Raw genomic sequence first — 18903 nt, 5'->3', positions numbered from 1 at the left:
AGGTAATGGTGATTTAAAAAGTATGCACTCACAAGAAAAAGAAAAACCAAGAGAGAGTTATTCTATACTTCAGTGTTCTTTCTAATTAGATAGCATATCTCATACCCAAGTTTGTTACTGCATATTTGCCCTTTAATTAAAAATGTGCCAGCTTTATAAACCCCAATCCCCTCGTGAAGAGTTTGGTTGATGTCTCAAGAAAAGACACTGCTATCTGAGATGACAAATAGTGGCCCTCCACAGTATAGAGGGTTATTTTCTGCCATGAACATGAGACTTAAGAAATGAAAGGTAAGGTAGCTATGGCTGCACAATCATTTTAAAGCCTTATAGAAAGGTGATGTGAGCTTTATAGAGTTTAAATAAATTTTTGATACCAAACACTTCAGTTCTGTTCTAGGCATCACAATTTAAGAAGGCTATTGACAATCTGGAATGTGTGCAGAGGAGAGCAACCAAGATGATCGAGGATCTGGAAACCAAGCCTCATGAGGAACAGTTGAGAGAGCTGGATATGCTTAGCCTGGAAAATAGGAGACTGAAAGGACAGCCACTTTCAAATATCTAAAGGGCTGTTGCATGGAAGACAGAGCAAGCTTGTTTTCCCCTGTTCCGAAGGGTAGAACTTAAACCAATGGCTTCAAGTAAAAGAAAGGAAATTCTGTCTAAACACCAGGAAGAACTTTCTGACAGTAAGAGATGCTTGAGCTTGCTGGTCGGACAGAAGTTCGAATCTGTGTGATGGGGTGAGCTCCTGTTGCTTTGTCCCAGCTGCCGCCAACTTTGCAGTTCAAAAGCATACCAGAGCGAGTAGAGAAATAGGTACCGCTGTGGTGGAGAGATAAACAGTGTTTCCATGTGCTCCGGCTTCCATCACAGTGTTCTGTTGCACCAGAAGTGGTTTAGTCATGCTGGCCACATGACTTGAAAAGCTACAAATGCCAGCTCTCTCAGCCTGAAGCGAGATGAGCGCTGCACCCCATAGTCAAATTCAACTGGACCTAACTGTCCAGGGGTCCTTTACCTTTACTTTTATTAAGGTAACAAAGAGTGGCTCTGTGTCAGACGACAAATGGGTGGGCCTCCCTGCCTCAACTCACTGGCAGCTTCAAGCTCATGAACCTCAAACTGCCAGTGAGCACATGGAAACACTCTCAGGTGAGAGACAGAACAATGCTTGATTTCTGCTGTACTCCAAGGCTGTGGCTATGGGAGAAACAAGAACCTTTTGGGGTGTTGATGCTGTGAGCCCTTCCTTCGTAGGCTCAGGTCATATGAATGTGTAAATAAACCATATATCTTAAAGACACCACAGTCTCTGCTGTGTGATAACAAGACTTGAAGAGGCAGGATTGGCTAAAGAAAAGATGCAAATGAAGCAACACCAAGTATTGTTGCCTCAGGAATCGCCTGGATACTGTTCCTTTCAGAAAAATGCCCTATGCTTGCCAGCATTTTCGCTTGGAGGGCTAGGGTAAGCCATATGCATGCATTGATCCATGTTGAAGGTGATTAGAAACGATAGCACAGCCGCTCAGATATAATTCCTGCAGTCATCTCACAGAGAAAGCTCAAAACTATTTAACCCTTCTTGAGAAACAGCTTCTCAAATGCTGTAGTAGTATCCTTTGAAGAAATGAACATCCGTTGAAAGAAATAGTGTTTCTGTTTAAGCTCATGTTGAACTAATGACATTGCTAAGCAGAGTGACTGATTTCCCCCCAAGGTACAAATGTTTTTTCAAACATGGCACACATAGAGTCATTCACCAACAATATATTAGTTGATGTGTATCTGGTCAGCAAATTCCATTTGCGTGCATATATAACTGCCTGCACACTCTGACTAGACATGATTTTACATGTCAGACACTTCAATAACAGTGGCCATAGCTGCAAACTAGAAAGGTTGCTCTGCAATATACACCATGCATCAATAAAATTTGAAACTCTTTTAAAATCAACCAAGCAACCAAACACACACACAAAAGTGTAGGACCTCATTTTGGTGGACTCAAGTCACTTTTACAGTTTTTTGTGTAGCCACAGTGGCTCCCACATAGATTTACACTTATGGCATTCATGAACATAGAAGAGTGTTGACTGAAAAGCTCCAACTTTCAATGGCACCAAATAACAATTATTATTGTTATTGTTATTGTTATTGTTATTGTTATTGTTATTGTTATTGTTATTGTTATTACCCTGCCCATCTGGCTAGGTTTCCCCAGCCACTCTTAGCGAATATATTTAGGATGCATACTTGAATTTGCGAAGTGGCAGTTGTAGATCTACTGTTGTGGAAGTGAGATTCCACCAATAGAGACACAATTCTTAAATAATAATTTCAACACTATTTTTTATCATTATTTTAAAGCTCAAATGAATATATGAAATGGCCCTCAAGTTAGGGCCAGCACTGGATAACCTGCTTCCCTAAGGCTACCTATATCACCTGTCTGTATTATCCGATGGTCAGATGGCTGATAAGTAAAAGAGTACATAAAAAGCAAAGGTAGAGGTGTTCCGCCATATGCAAAAGCTCAAAATCCACAGTTGGGTAATGTGTGGTTTGTGCATAACTTGCTTGTGCCTTGAAGAAGCACAAGCACTATAGCAACATAATTTTCTAACATCTAAAGATGGGCTTTGCATTTTGAGAGTTAAATCCTCTCCAAGCCACTAGGTAATACTCACTATTTGTATTCAAATGATTCTTCTACCAAAATTAATGTTTTGCTACTATACAGACTATCATGTTTTTCTTTCCATCTGCTTTCTGCCTAGCCAGGAATCTTTATGTTTTATTTAAGGAATGGGACGGACCTGTATAACCACCAGTCTTTTGTGCTTTCAAAAATGGGAAACAACAATTGCTTCTCTATTCCAGAATTCTAGGTGTACAACTTTGTATCTGTAACCCCTAGGGGAGACTTATCAACTACAATCTCCATCACTGAACTTAGTCTATAAGCTGACCTAATAGCTGCAACATTCAACCTAATTTTTGTATGTTTTTGTTTATTTTTCCACCTCCCCCTGCACTGTGTAACATCTAGACTGTGGCACAATGGGTAAGTGTGTCTGGCTGTTAACCAGAAGGTTGGTGGTTTGAGCCCAACCAGGAACAGCTGTAGAGAGAAATCCAGCACTGCAGGGGGTTGGACTAGGTGAACCTTGGGGTCCCTTCCCTCTCTACAATTCTATGATCTTGCCGAATAAAGACTTCTGAAAAACTCAAAAGCCTGATACGATTTTGTGACAAAATGAAATGGTATTCACTGGAATTTCCTCTTAGCTTCATGTAAATATAGACATGCTTGGTTCCATCCCAGAATTTGGGTATTTTTACATCTTAGTTTATGCTACCAGTCTGAAGACTTCTACAGTCATACATTTATTTTTAAATTGGCAACTTACATTTTTTTGAAGCTGAATATATGAGCGCACAGACATTTGGAGATAGCAACTGTGGGGAAAGGCCTGAAACTAAAATGTATCATGGTTTTAAAATGAAAAATGCCACAAAATTTACCTACCACAATTACAAACTTACCTGTTAGATTTCAAGCATCCTCCATGCACATAGGCTGGAAACTCACCACACCCCTAGTCTTTCAAGAGAAGATAAGAACTAGGAAACATTGCCTATCTTTTACTTCCACCTTCCTAGGTTGTTGAAAGGTGCCAATGACCTATGTCTCTTCGTGTACATCCCAAGTGTTAAAAATTCTCCCCTCCATGTAAGCTCAAGCTTTCATGGTCATACTGATGGAGGATCTGCTGCCCTGTCAACCCCTGTCCTGATTTCACAAAGTTAAAAATAGCAGTTATTTCCTGTGAAAATTTGTCATCTGTTGGAAAACACTCCTCACAAGTATATTTGATATTCTTCTTTAGCGTAGGTCACTTAGAGAGTAAATAGTTCTGTTTCTCTTCTATTTTTAATGCTACTTGTTTTCCCCTAATATCTCCACCCCTAATCCCAATAGGATTTTTTTTGTTTTGTTTGTTTTTGTTTGATTTTTTTAAAGGATTTTTAAAGGATTTTGTTTGATTTTTTAAGGAATCTAGGATCTGACAGTATGAATTGAAATATCTTTCTCCTGAATGCTGGTATGTACTGTTAAGCCATCATGCTTAGACCTAGAGGAGGGTTAAAGGGAAAACAGATGGAACTCACCCAGCTAACTGGAGAGATAGCAGGCTGTTGACCCCTCACAGATTGAAAATTGAGCCATAACTCTTGGGAATTCCTCTTGCTCAACAGTTAGGTTGAACTGAGAGGTGGTGGCAGCAGGGTGGTCTTGGCTTCAAGGCAGCTTAGACAATCTCCACAGCACCCACCCATGAAGGTGCATATAGAAGACAATGGACTACTGTTTCAAACAAAAAAGAGAAGTCCTGCCAAGCATACATGGACACTTTGGTGAAGTTTAAAAAAGGAATGTGATCATAGAAATGAAAAGGAGCATTATTAACTTTCAGTCTTTTCAGTCTTTTCCTACTTATTCCACACGTCTGCCTGCACATTTACCCAGAAGAGTGATAACATCAGACATCTAGGATGTACAGTTGACACACCACAACATTCATTTATACACTAACATCAACTACGGCAACATAAAGGGAATTGGCATATACACAAGAAACCTGGTTACTCTGACAGTTCACTGCATTAGGCAGCATGTGATGACACTTATGAAGACATAATTGTATTGATGCTTTTTTAAAAAAATAATAATTTAATTTTTCAATTCTTTTTAGCACCCCACTTAACACAATGGTTCTCATCAACATGTGCAAAACTATAAAATCAGTATTTTCTTGATCAGTCCATTGTAGAAAAATGAAACATTTAACAAAAATATTATGTAAATCTAAACCTGTGCCATCTGTTGAGGTTGGGGGAAGAGGTTTATCCATTTTTCACCAGTATTTGTTCATGTGGAGATTAACACAGTAGGACCTGCCTCACCATTATGAGGTTGTCATTATCTACCACAGAAGGTAGAATGACTTCCTCTCTAGAAAGCAGAGCGGTGAACTGTCATTCCAGAAGCTTTGGGGGAGGGGAAAATAGCAATACTGGTGGCAGTTTTATACTGTTAAAAGCAAGAATAATAAAGCTGCTTTTTTAATACAGTAAAGGGGGGGCAGGAGGGAACTGCACATAACAAGCACCTCTTCTTTACTACTACTATTCTCAGAATATTACTACTCCACCATGAATATGAGTGACAAACAGAGGCCATTTCAGTCCAGCACCAGTTTGCATAGAGTTCTCAAATTGCCCCCCTCCCACAGCTGGCTGTAGAGACTCCTTAATCTCCGTTCCACTTCATGCATTCAGACTACATGCAAAAGGGAGGTGTGGAAGGGACTACAGTGGCTACACTACAAACTGGAGCAATCCTGCCCAGAGCTCAAGGAGTGTACCATCAACCTATCAGGACATATAAGCATGAGAACATATGACATTAATATTACTTGCCCAGTAATTCATGAGATCCACAAGCGGAACTGATTTAGAACTTGTGTGTAAACTATTCAAACATGGTTGACAATAATAGCTCATAATAAAGTATCAGTTCTGAAGATTACATTTTAACAGCAAACATATCTGCCAAAAGACACCCAAATTGTATTAGATTATGTTAATGTTCAAAGTTTTATTTATGAGGTTCATAAATGCTGATGGTCAGAGAGGCTGTAGAACGTACAACATTTCTTGCACTTTTCAGGCATTATAAGTGTTAAGTTACTAACCAAAAGTGGTCAATGGAGATAAGTGCACTAGCACTCCCTCCCCACACCATCCTCCACCAACTCATGAAGGGTAAACTTCTCAGGACTTGCAGAGGCTCACCACCTGTTTTGGAACCCTAGAAAGTCAGGGTTCTAAAATGCAGGGGGAGCTTCCAAAAGTACAGAAGACTTTGTGCTTCATGAGTTGGAAGGCGATGAGAACTGTGATGGGGATAGGCATAATTAATGCACTCATCCCTGCACCACCCCCTATCATGTGGTAACAACACTAGGTTAAATGTTGGACAGTTTTGGGAAGCATTTTGAAGGTGCTTCCTTGAAGAAGATCTCCTGTAGGATTATAAATAAACAGTGTGTCATATTAGTGCAAAGGGACGCGGGTGTCTGTGTTCTAAACCACTGAGCCTCTTGCACTTGCTGATTGGAAGGTTGGAAATTCGGATCCATGCAATGGGGTGAGCTCCCATTGCCCTGTCCCAGCTTCTGCAAGCCTAGCAGTTCAAAAGCATACCAGAGTGAGTAGAAAAATAGGTACTACTGTGGCAGGAAGGGAAACGGTGTTTCCATTTGCTCTGGCTTCCATCATGGTGTCCCATTGCACCAGAAGCGGTTTAGTCATGCTGGCCATATGACCTGGAATGCTGTTTGTGGACAAACGCCAGCTCCCTTGGCCTGAAGTGAGATGAGCGCTGCACCCCAGTTGCCTTTGACTGGACTTAACCGTCCAGGGGTCCTTTACCTTTACAGTACCTACCTTACCAAATTAGTTCAAATCAAAACACATGTGCAAAACAGGTAAAGGGGTTGTGCTGGAAAGATTGTGAGGAGAGAGGTTAGTTTAAGTATACATGATGATTTTATCTGGAAAGAGATGTTCATAGCTCAATGAAACTGTTGACAGAGTGTATGGCACCTGTGAAATAGGTGAATTTGATCATTAGGAAAGGAATTGAATATAAAAAAATGTCTATATGGTAATGTCTATATAAAAATCTATAGTTCAACCACACTTCAAACATTGTGTATCAAAAAAGCTATTGAAGACCTCAAAATGGTACAACAAAACTCCAGACTTATCCGGAAGAGTGGTGCAACTTCTCTGTGGTAAAAGTTTACAGCGCTTGCAGTTATTTAGTTTAAGGGGTGGGGGATATGGTATATAAAATTATGGATGGCATGAAGAAAGTGGATAGAGAGAATATTTTCCTCCTCTTTTTTAGTATCAGCATCCACAGTTATCCAAATGAAGCTGAGTAGGACAGACAAGAGTAGCTCTTCACACAGCAACCCATAGAATTTGCTCCCTCAACTTAGCTGGCCACAAACTTTAAAGGAGATTTACCTAAAACCTTTATAAAGGGAATTACACAAATTCATGGAGTCATAACTAACCACAATGGCTACATCCCACCTGCAGCATAAGAGTCAGCATACCTTTGAATATCAGTTGCTGGAGAACACAAGTAGGATGAGTGTGCTGTGCTCATTTCCTACTTGTGACCTTCCCATAGGCATCCATTAACCAGTGTGGGAAATAGAATGCCAGCAAGGCTCTTCTTATGTTTTGGAACCTTGACAGAACATAATATTCTACGTAATCCCTGATGGATCTTGTTAAATGGAGAATGGGATAATGTGGTTTATTAGCTGCAAAGAGATAATTAATCTGTGAATGGCAAAACTGTGTATTGTTGAATCCTGGAGAGATAGTTAGACACCTTCTATTTCTCAGTGGAGGTAAAAATGAAGGGGCAATACTGTGATACAGAAAACTGATTTAGTACACATTGCATGTGGATTTTATCAGAAGGGTGACAAAATTATTGGAAAACTAGAATCCTTTCTCTGTTTATGGGCTGTGCACACACTGTGTGCACACAGATTCAATGCATCCCATGTGTGCATGGTTGTTGTTGTTTTTTGTTGTTTTTTTGCATCATCCACATGACATTGTTCCCATCCAAGTGACAGTCTGCATTTAATTCAAATCTTCCCAGTCCATGGATAAAATCATAGGGAGGGGGTGGAATCCAACAGAAAATTGCATGTTACCTATGGACACACTGAAGTGTATTATGGGTGGAATTTTTTTATCTGTGTGGTAAGGTTTTGCTGTGTCATCCATCACCATACCCCCTGCTTCCACTGGGAAGGTACTCCTTGGTGAACTACTGGAGGAACTGGGTAGGACACACATCTTTTACATTATTTTTAACCCACCATTTTGTGAAAATCTGGCATATCAGAAAACTTGTATCTCAAAAGAAACGTGGCAATGACAAATATCTGCATGCATGCCCACCATGGACCTCAGTTTTCTGAAATTCAAGGGTGTGTGTGTGAGGAAGTACTAACTGAGGGGAGGGGACAACAACACAGAGTGGAAAGGGTGACAACTCAGTGGAAGAGCATCTGCTTTGCATACAAGAGGTCCCACGTATAATCCCTTGCATTTCCAGGTAGGAGACACACCACCGAGAAACATTGGAGAGCTGCTGCCAGTCAGTGTAGATAATACTGAACTAGATGGATCAATGGTCTGACTTGGTATAAGGCAGCTTCCCATGTTCAAATGCATCCCATCAAACACTACCAACTATTGTGGACTTGAAATAGCTCATGTGTAGACAAAAATGCAGACAGAAAAAATGGATCTGTGTAACCCATTAATTCCCTGGTGTGTACACAGACACGGATAGCCATCAATTAGAGTGGATCAGATTGACACATAAATACAATCAATTCATAACATTAGCTGCAAGTTACAGGGTTTGTATGAATGTGAAAGGACTTAAATGTCATGCTTGGGAGTAGGGGTGTTTATTGAAATTTGTATCCATGTAGCTTTTTGTAAATAGTGACAAATCCAAATAAACTGAATGTTACAAAAAAAAGCTACGTAAGTAATCAAAGAATATGTTTTTTCAGTTGGCCAGAAGCATAGTAATCTGTATTCATAAATGGTTCAACACAGTGTGTGCTGCCCAGAACTTGGCTATTTTTATAGTTATAAGGATTGCCAAGAAAACAAAAAATAGAGGGGAAAGCATTGAAAGACAATAAGCATTTAAACTTTGGTGAGCAATAATAATAATTTTGGTCTTTAAAATGAAAGCAAAGACTGGAAGTGAAAGAGAGAATCAACAGATTCAAGAAGTACCTATGTAATCTTCAGTTAATGTTGGATGGAGATACCTAAATCCACTCTAGAATTAGTATGGGCTGAACCAACTGATTCCACCCCACTACTGCAAAGTCCATTAGAGCTTTCTGTTCCAGCGCTTTACTCTTCAGCACTCATAAACTCCTTTCATGTATACGTTCCAGGAATGAACACACATGTCTGCAAAAAGGTATCTTGGCTGCAGGCTCTGCCCCCAGTCTATACATGTTTATTAGAATTTCTAAAGACTCCCCATTCAAGCAGCTGTACACATGACAGACTCTCTCCAGATGTTCTAATCAATATGCATGGTTCAGGAGTGGAATCTGCTGTGCTTCTCCCTCAAATGAATTTAATTCATTAGCCTCAGAATCAGCTCCCAAAAGAGTGTGACTTTCCAGTCTTTGAGGCTGGCATGGGGAACCTGTGGTCCTCAAGATGGTGCTAGACTACAGTTCCCATCATCTCTGATCATTAGCTACGCTGGCTGGGGTTGATGGCCATTCAAGTCCCACAACATCTATAATGCCATGGGTTTCCCATCCCTGATCTGTTCTAGACCATTATTTGATCACAATGTGCTATTCAAAGAATAGGAAGTTTAGAGTTGTATTTTTCCTTGTGCAGTGGAACAATCTCCCCCTCTCCTTCCCCCATGTGCCAGCTGAATCTGTTCTGGAAGTTCCCCCAACCCCCTAAGTCTTGCACTAGCACAAAAGTGCCATTGAATACCACCCACAGGATTGCAGAATAGTGGAAAAGAGCAATGCTTAGTCATTTCAACCAGACTCTTGCCTTGAGGGGGTGATAAGTTCAAGAGTAGTACTGTCTACTATGTAGCATGGTGGAGCTGCTATGGAGAAAAATCAAAGGCCAAATCTCCCTTGAGCATTCTGTTCTTTGGATCCAAGCCTTGGTCTACGACTTTCTCCACAAATATACTTGCAATGGTTGTGCATCAAATAAATGTATTGTGTTATTTGGCCACAAATCTAAACTGAGACTTCTGCATAGACCAGTGGGTATGATCTGAATCAGCAGCAGCCACACGGACAAGTGTGACTGATAACGCTTCATCATCACCATCATCACCATCATCACCTTATTTGTATCCCGCCTTTCCACTAAAACCATGCTCAAGGCAGCTTACAACATGAAAATTACAATTTACAATTACAAATGTAACAAAAGTAGTCATAAACAAGATATACAACACATCAAAAAGTACACAACCAAACTAAACAATTTCCATACAAATAAAAAATTCTAAAAATAAAGATACAAAAAATTAACATCAACAACAGCAAGGAAAAACCCCATACAATACCCCAACCCAAGACCGTTCAGCAGGTTCACCTTTCATAAGGTAAAGGTAAAGGGACCCCTGACCATAGGTCCAGTCATGACCGATTCTGGGGTTGCGGCGCCCATCTCGCTTTACTGGCCGAGGGAGCCGGTGTACAGCTTCCGGGTCATGACTAAGCTGCTTCTGGAGAACCAGAGTAGCGCACGGAAAGACAGTTTACCTTCCCGCCAGAGCGGTACCTATTTATCTACTTGCACTTTGATGTGCTTTCGAACTGCTAGGTTGGCAGGAGCAGGGACGAGCAACTGGAGCTCACCCCATCACGTGGATTCAAACCGCCGATCTTCTGATCCGCAAGTCCTAGGCTCTGTGGTTTAACTCACAGCGCCAGTCAATCAGTCAGTCAGTGCCTCGCCCTCCCAGGCCAAATGGAAAAAGGGCCAGCAAGGCAAGGAACATGTCTTCCAGGACTCACAGTCAAGAAGGTGTGTGGCCTTTTCAGCAGCTTCCTCTTTTGTATCTGGAGTCAGTTAGGGCATTGCCCTCTCAGGCCAGGTAGAAAGAGGCTAGCAAGGCAGGGAGCAGGTCTTCTAGAACTCACAGCCAAAATGGCTATTACTAATTAAACAAGTGATTACTATATTGGTTATGTAATTTTTAAGATAGAATGATATTAGTGGTTTGCCAAGTAGTTTATGTTAGAAGCATCCATCATTCACACTTAACCAGAGTGTGTGTGGATACAGTTTGTAGGCAATAGGATGAGACTACTTACTTGGACAGCTTAAGGAAACTGGTTTCATTTATTGGGTAATAAATTCTACTAATTGACATTATCAAAAGATAATGTGTTCCTCTATTCACAGGAGGGTCTAACCAATTCTTTCCAGTCCTAGCTGTAAAAATAATCAGAGAAGCTCAAATATGCTTCCAACCTGCTTTAGAATCAATTGTGTCATGATCAGTAGAAAAAAGTGACCACCTCCATTAGCACTGTTCAAGCACTGCTCTTGAAAAACTATTTGAGTTGAAAGATCACCACCCACAGATATCCACAGGACACTTAACTACCACAAGTCACTTAAAAAAAATAATTAGTGACCAGAAGCAATGTCAAATTGCTTTTCGAAGTACAGCAAAATGATGGAGCAAACTGAGTTACAAACTAAGGGGGAATAAATTGTAAATAATAACTAGAGCCTGGAATTTGAAATCAATCTGAATATTACAGAGGATGATTTTAGAGCAAATCAGAACTGTATTCTGTGCATAGAATATAAATGGCTAGCAGGTTTTTAACTAGGCTTTTTGGAAAGCCTCATAATCATACAACAAGCACAATTACTTCAATAAGCCTTCAGAGTGCTCCTCTATGCAATGGACTGCTTCTACTTACTCCGAAGACAGAATATGTGGTTTGGTGTGTCTAACCCATAGCTATAGCCCTCAAATAAATAACTTTCATGGAGGCGAGATAGTCATTCTGCACACAGATAAGCCACTGAAACCCCATTGACATCTACAGGATTTTGGTAACCTGAGAACAATATTGCAGTCACAATCTACAAAAAGACTTTTGTGGGAAGATGTTTGGGCTAGATACAGCCATTGCATTTGACTGATCAAATGTATATCCAAGTATCATATAAGAAAGCAAGTATCATATAAGTATATATATATATATATATATATATATATAGCCTTATAAATCATCCAATTGCTTGCATTTAGGATCTGATTTCCCCACTTCTCCTTTAATGCTATTTGAAAAGCAGAATGTGTTGGATTGCAGAGAAGACAAGGGAAAAAGTTGTTTTTTAAAAAAATCTGCCAAAAACTATTGGAAGGAGATGGTGTTCAAAGGCTGTGATCCAGTACATGTAGTTTTTACATTGTAAATGCTGGTTCTGGTTCCAGAAAGGAAGAGAACACTCAAGTTTTAACACACTGAGGCACACACACCCACAAACCCACACCCCGACTCATCCTCTCCAACTCCACGTACAAGCCGCTGTACTTCAGCCCCACCCCCCTGGTGTGCCTCCAACTTTCGGCTTTCCTTCCTGTGATGCTGAGTTAACCCTACTGAGAAAACAGAGCAAACAAACCACCCACTTTCGACGCTGGAGACTTCCTGGAATATTAGCATGCTAGATGGCAAGTCTTGCCGACTTAAGGATTGAAGACGAAGATGAAAGATCTTTGAAATGCTGCTTGCTATCTCCCCTCTCTTCTCTCACTTCCGCTCTTTAGGGAAATATATCCCCCCTCTTCTTCCTTTCCAAATGATGAGCATTAGACATTCACTGGCAGCATGGCTTACACACGATTAAAGGAATTAACGTACGTACGTCTCTCTTTCAGCAACCCCAAAAGGCTGCTGGAAAATGTTTTGCCACCTTGCTAGCCCCCCCCCCCCCGCAAATGAATGAATTAATAACACAGCATGGGACCGGGAGTAAACAGGTTTTCCTCCGCGAGTGTGCTGCACACAGCAGGTTGCCGAGTTCTCCTCCTCACACACGTCTGCGTGAAAGGTTTACAACATTTCAAAAAGCAGCTTCCAACACAACCCCTGAAGCCACCCACTTTCCCCTCTTCTACAACCGCTAACACAAAACGACGAGCTCACACACATGCACACCCTTCGCTGTCATTTCCCCCCTTAGCGCGAATTTGCCTCTAACCATCAGTGTGTAGCTCTGTTAGTTGCAAGTGGCACATGCTTCGCTTTGCTCTTTTTAAAATGCCCAGTGCAAAAATCCAGTCTTTGCAAACACACATGAGAAAGGGAAAAAAGGGGAAAGATTATCCTTACCTCTCGAGGGTCTTCTTTGTTTGGTTTGCAGAGAAGAGAACGTGCCCATTACAGCACCCATTGTAACTGCTACTTGGGTGAGGGGCTACACAAAATATGCTTCCCCTCCCTCCTCCCAGTGAAACACCACCACCCCAAAAAAAATCTGTTTGGAATATCTACTCGGAGAAAAAGGAGGAGGGAAAAGCAAAGCACTGCAGCTGAGCGTTCAGCAAGCGTTAAGCTTTCAGATTTTTTTCTCCCCCTTTCAGTCAACACACACATGCACTGACTCACAGCCGGCTGCACTCTTATTATTCAAAACAGCTCCCCATCAAAATTTAAATGCTAGGTAGATTCCCTCAGACCAGAGCTGGCAGCAGATGCATCAAAATATTTACTGGAGCACAGCCACACAAACACACAGGCTAATTTTTTCTCTCATTTCCTTATGGCTCCAACCAGAAGCCTGTAGGTCTACAGGGAAAACATCAATGCATCTCTTCCATTGTATACTAAACTACCATTCTGTAGGCATGGCGAAGGTCTCAAGGGATGCCAGGGGACTCGGGCTGAGTACCAATCATGAATGAATGAATGAGAACTTGCTGAATGGAAAATAATAGTGAACCAGCTGTCAAAGTTGTGGTTCTGCAGAAAGCTAATTCCTGCTGATTAATGGTCTTGCTAAAAAGGCAGGAAAGAGCAGTCACTTAAAACTCTTCCCAGCCAGAGGACTGGGGAAAGCAATTGCTTTCCTCACAAAAAAATAATAACCAACAGCTAGTAAACTACACCATGTCCATTGTCCCTATGCTTCTCTTACATGCAGTGTAGAGACATGGAATGTGTATTTTAAAAATGTGAATCACAGTTATTTTAACTTGTGCAAAATACAGAAGGAACACTGGCTGATAGCAGAGCACCACTCTCTTTCCCCTAGAAAATATATGTGATAGGCATCATCATTACCTGAATCCCAATCAATTCCCTTTACTATTCACATTCACATTCCTGCTCCAACCATATAATACTATCTAAATATCACTCTTCAACTGAGGCCTTTGTACTTCTAAGGTTTCAGGAAAATCCAGGTTACACTATGTGTTGGTATTGACCATTTTGGTCAGAATATGATGTAGATTGTCTATTTCACACAAAGAATGAAAAATGGACAAAGGGTAGAGGGAAGTCAAGCCTAATTAAGCAACCAAGTCAGAGCACAGGAGTCAGCTTGCTGATCACACATCCCTTCAAGAGAGCAGCATTTGTGATAATATTTCATGGTACTGTGGAAATACCCTGTTCTACAGCAGAAAAAATGTATTCTATCTTAGTGGTTCTATAAGTCATTTCTATATTATTATTATTATTATTATTATTATTATTATTATTATTATTATTACAACAAACATTAACCAAATTTGATACACCAAACAACTTTGATGTACATTAAAACTATAGATTTCAGATCATTAATAGGGTGAAAATGATTCCTAAATAAAGTTTAGAGTGGTGTTTTTTTCTGGAATAAGGAACACTTTGCACATATTGTTAGAAATATATATATCATTTTACTGCGTTAACACCTCCCTGCCAAAGGATGTAAGGCTAAGTTGTGCCCCCAAATATATTTGGGTTTTGTATGGTTGAACCTGATGCATTGTACTGTGGAGGTTTTTTCTTCTTCTTATGGACTATCACACCCACCCTTGCTTTTCATATAGAAATTACGGCATAGAACTTAAAATAATGCCAATCCATGCAATGTACACCTCACATAGCCTTATTGAATATACCCTCTTACATATCAAAATAGCAAAGTCACAGTAATACCTTTAATAGACCCAGCACAAAAATCACAAAACAATGCAATACTTAGTCTGAGCAGGGCATGAATGACAGAAGCTACCCTACCAGCTTGATTATAGCTAGAGATGGTTGAAATCTCCCTAAGAAATAATATCTATCGTCTTCCCTTGACATTCCTGCACATGTTTCTCCTGGTGTTTCACCTGAACTGCTATGACAATTAAAGATGTGGCCAACATTCTTAAACATCTGAACCCAGTATTGAAACAACATTGCTTTACCATCTCTCAAAAATCCTAAAGTGGCTTTGCCTAAGCAAAACCTTCCAAATTCCCTTCAACTATCTATTTATTCAAAACTCAGTGGGTACTGACAATGCTAATCATGACACAAAGGATGAAATTCACAACCTCTGTGTTGCACAGAGCACCTAATTCGGCCTCCTTTCAGTCTCACTGCCATTCAATGACAGGTCCTTTGTGTGACATTGCATCCTGTTACATTTTGCATGCATCTTTCAAGCGAAACTTGTATTTTTGTGTGCACTTTTTGCAGATACACAAAAACATTCAGAAATACAGAGAAATCCCACACACGATCCCACACAACTTTCCACATCATGACTCATGCATTTTGGGTGACAGCACCACAACGCTAAAACATGAACATGTAAAATGAATTGCCCTACGTAGTTAATTACACAGAAGAGATGCCACAGGGAAAAACAAGTGGAAATTAACTCCTTTCATAATGCTTTTTGGCATTTATTGGACTGCACCCAAAAATAAAAGCATTTGATTGGCATAGGCCAATTCAGCCGACCATCTACATGGAGAATGGTGGGAAATACACTGCCAGCTTTTGTGAGGAAATCATGAAGGGTACTAGCACAGCAGAGTTGAACCCATTACCAAGATGTCTGTAATTCTTGTAGCTTCAGTGCTAGTGTCTGAGTATGGCAGCTGCTGTTTTCACAGAGCACCATGTTTTTCTGGGTGGATGAGAGCCTTAACAGTTGTTTTTAATTTTTCTTGTAATTTATATTCTTCATTACAATCTGGTGTTAGCATAATTTTACCATAGAAAGGTAGTTTTGTATTGTCCAAACAAAAAGGAAACATAAACTGGGAGTACATCTGCCACTGACAGCCTGACCCCACTTGCATCCCCAGTGCCTGCTCACCAATGTACATGGCAACCTCATTCACAACCTACCAACTCTTATCTCCATGTTCCATCTAAACGTCCCCCTCCTCTGCCTCTCAAGCAGACCCATGCAAAGCTTGTCTGAGCTCAGGGCAGGAGTCTTGTTAGAACAAAGTTACTGAACTCAAACAAAAAAGCAGCCGGTCCCTAGTGGGGCCACACAGCAGGCTTAGCCCTCCAAGGCCAGGGACTGAGGCAGATTTAGGGGAGTGCAATTGGTTCAGTTGCACTGGGTGCAGAGCCTCGGGGAAGCAGCAACTATGTTGTAGACAGGAAGGTGAGAGGCAAGGGGGTGTTGAATCTGGGGACTTCAAGGTCCACCACTGCCCAGGCCAGGTATACCCAGCTACCTCCCCCTCTGAACAGGGACTGCTCTCAGGCTTGGTGCAATCTGCTCTGACCCAATCTATTGCTCTTGAGCTTGCTTGTGGATCAGAACACAACATTTGGTTGGATTGCACATTGGATTATGGGCTGCAGTCCATTTTATATTAATAGATGTGTACAAAATGTGTATTTTATGGATGAAAACACTGAAAAACATTCGAAAATGTGGTTGCTTTGTTTAAAAAATGGTTATCCTACATTGAAAGTATAAACAAAAAGCCTACAATTCAAATGTAGACTTATTGTGTGTCATTTCAAGAAATCCACAGAAAATGGGATGGAACGGACCGGTGATGGAGTGTTGGAACAACAGAAACATGATGAAATTAGTTGCTCAACCTCAGTTCTCTGCTTGGGTCAAAGAAGAGAGTTAATTTTTTAAAAAAAGTTTCTCAATGTGAAATGCGGGGGGGGGGGGGGAGAATGACCCATTAGGGATGAAAACTAAGATCATCATCACCCATTCTGATGGTACACATGCTTGAGATCATGTAGAGTAAAAAATGAAGGACGAAGGAGTGACCTCACCTATACCCACAGCATGGCAGGCTTGTCACTGCATAGCCATATATATGGTTGTGGCGGCAACAGCTTTTAAAAAGCAAAGGAATGAAGCCCCAAAGCCAACCCACCCATGTGGCTAGGTGAGGCAATCGCCTCAGGTGGAATGATCCACAGGGGCAGTAGATCCAGTGTCCAAGGAATGCACCACCCGTTGCTGCTGCTGCTGCAGCAGCTGCAGTGTGTTTCTTGGAGGCCAGATCTATCGCCTCCTCAACAGCCCCCCCCCACCTGTACAGTGGACTCTTGGTGAATAAGAGGCTCCAATCCATGTCCCTGATATAGCTCTTCACTCACCCCTTCTTCCCTCTCAGGGGGAACATATTGTGGTTCACCTGAGGCTCCAAAAGGACTTGGGCTGGCCCTGCCCAAAGCCTTACAGAGCCAGAGCATGACATAGGAATGAGGGAGGTAGAATGGAAGCTGATGAGTGAGGAGATATCATGCAACATACACACACAAAGCGGAGATGCAGGGCACAAATACACACACAAAACAGTAGTGGGACAGTGAATTTATGGCTCAAAGCAAAGGGGGAGGGTGTCAGCAGTGGCAGGCACAGTGAGCGCAATTGACAGGTGTCCACCAGAGAGTTTTTTCAAAAGAGTGTGTTGGCAGTCTAGCCTCCTGGTAAGCATGACCTGGCGGTTTCTTCAGGTTGGGGCTAAATGCAGATCTCAACACTAAAGTGTTAAGAATTTCTAGCAGCCAGTTCCTGCACAGGTCTACTTGATTCATGTTTCTTCCTCCCATATAAATGTGATCTGAAGTGAAATTCTGTGAATTTCCTCTCTGAACTTTCGCTTAACAATTTCATGTAGTGTTTAACTTGAATGACTCCTTTAATACTTCCAGATTTTCCTTCCAACACAACACTCACTCTGCCCTCCACCACCATAATAAGATGAGCACAATAACGAGCAGAAAAAACACACCCTCAGTGATCATTGTCACCAACCTCATTCTGCACCCAAAGAATGGGGTAACACCAACCCACCCCTGCAGTGGGGATATGCTGCTATGTGTTTTTTGCTGGTCCCTCTTGTCTCTCTACAACTACATTTAATTTCAAGTCCCAACCCTACTGGGATCAGTAACAGAAAAAATAATTCTTGAATTGCACAAGGGATGTGTGCTGTGCTCAGGTCCTGTCCGTGGGTTTCCCACAGGCATGCAGTTTGCCACTGTGAGAATAGAATGATGGACAGATAGGGCTCTTATTATGCTCATATGGGTGCAAAAATGGTTCTGAGATGTATAGGAGCTACCAGGGGATGAGGAAATAATACAGGTGTAGGATAGGAGTACTGAGCATGTGAAGAAAGCACATAGGATTTAGTAGCTAATCATATATAATGAGATTCCTAGGATATGGGTACTTGGAAGACTTTTGAGGTTATACTTCAAAAAAATGTAGACAGTTCTAAGCATTTGAATAAATACAGGATTTAAGCAGAGTCTTGGGGAAAGTAATATATAAACAGCAGTTTTGGAAACTGATACAAATTTTTCATTGGAAACAGCATAGGCAACCATTTTGTCATTCTTTTCCTCTAAGTACCCTTCATTGAGCGGTATAATAAATTCTTTTTTCGGAATTTCTCAGAGCAAAATTTCCTACTTCCTTTCTACAAGTATTTTAAATGGCTGTTGAAACCTCCCCACCTTACTTACATCTCCTAGCTAGCTGCATAGCAAAAATGATCATCTTAAGCCAGAGACAAATAACAGTAACAGTAAACTTCTGCCTGGAGCAGAGCCCGTCCATCACTGGAACATCAGGGCATAGAACAAGTTTTATCTGGCAGCACAAAATGTACTGACAGGATCCAGCTGGCAAATCTGTGCACTGCAAGGATGCAAGTTATTGCTGGACACATGTCAACAGTTAGATAATTAGATT

The 18903-nt window shown here is 41.1% G+C and overlaps 1 protein-coding gene across 7 annotated transcripts in view; it reads right to left on the bottom strand.

Moving 5' to 3' along the window:
* KCNIP1 (potassium voltage-gated channel interacting protein 1) overlaps nucleotides 1–18903 on the bottom strand; it is a 564777-nt gene that overhangs the window by 296545 nt on the left and 249329 nt on the right. Inside the window, exon 1 of one of the 7 annotated variants that reach the window (XM_083719848.1) lies at nucleotides 13056–13460. The exons of 4 other annotated variants lie outside the window; for them this stretch is intronic. In XM_083719848.1, the coding sequence (XP_083575974.1) occupies nucleotides 13056–13116 (61 nt within the window). In that variant the 5' untranslated portion in view covers nucleotides 13117–13460. Of the gene's footprint in view, nucleotides 1–13055; nucleotides 13461–18903 lie in introns of those variants that run through there. 2 more of the 7 variants (XM_083719853.1, XM_083719856.1) reach the window with 2 other exon arrangements.

This window comes from Podarcis gaigeae, assembly GCF_964106915.1.
Source record: "Podarcis gaigeae genome assembly, chromosome: 2".
Taxonomy (NCBI): domain Eukaryota; kingdom Metazoa; phylum Chordata; class Lepidosauria; order Squamata; family Lacertidae; genus Podarcis; species Podarcis gaigeae.
Note: the sequence above shows the minus strand (reverse complement) of the source record. Positions and strands in the feature narration are given on the sequence as shown.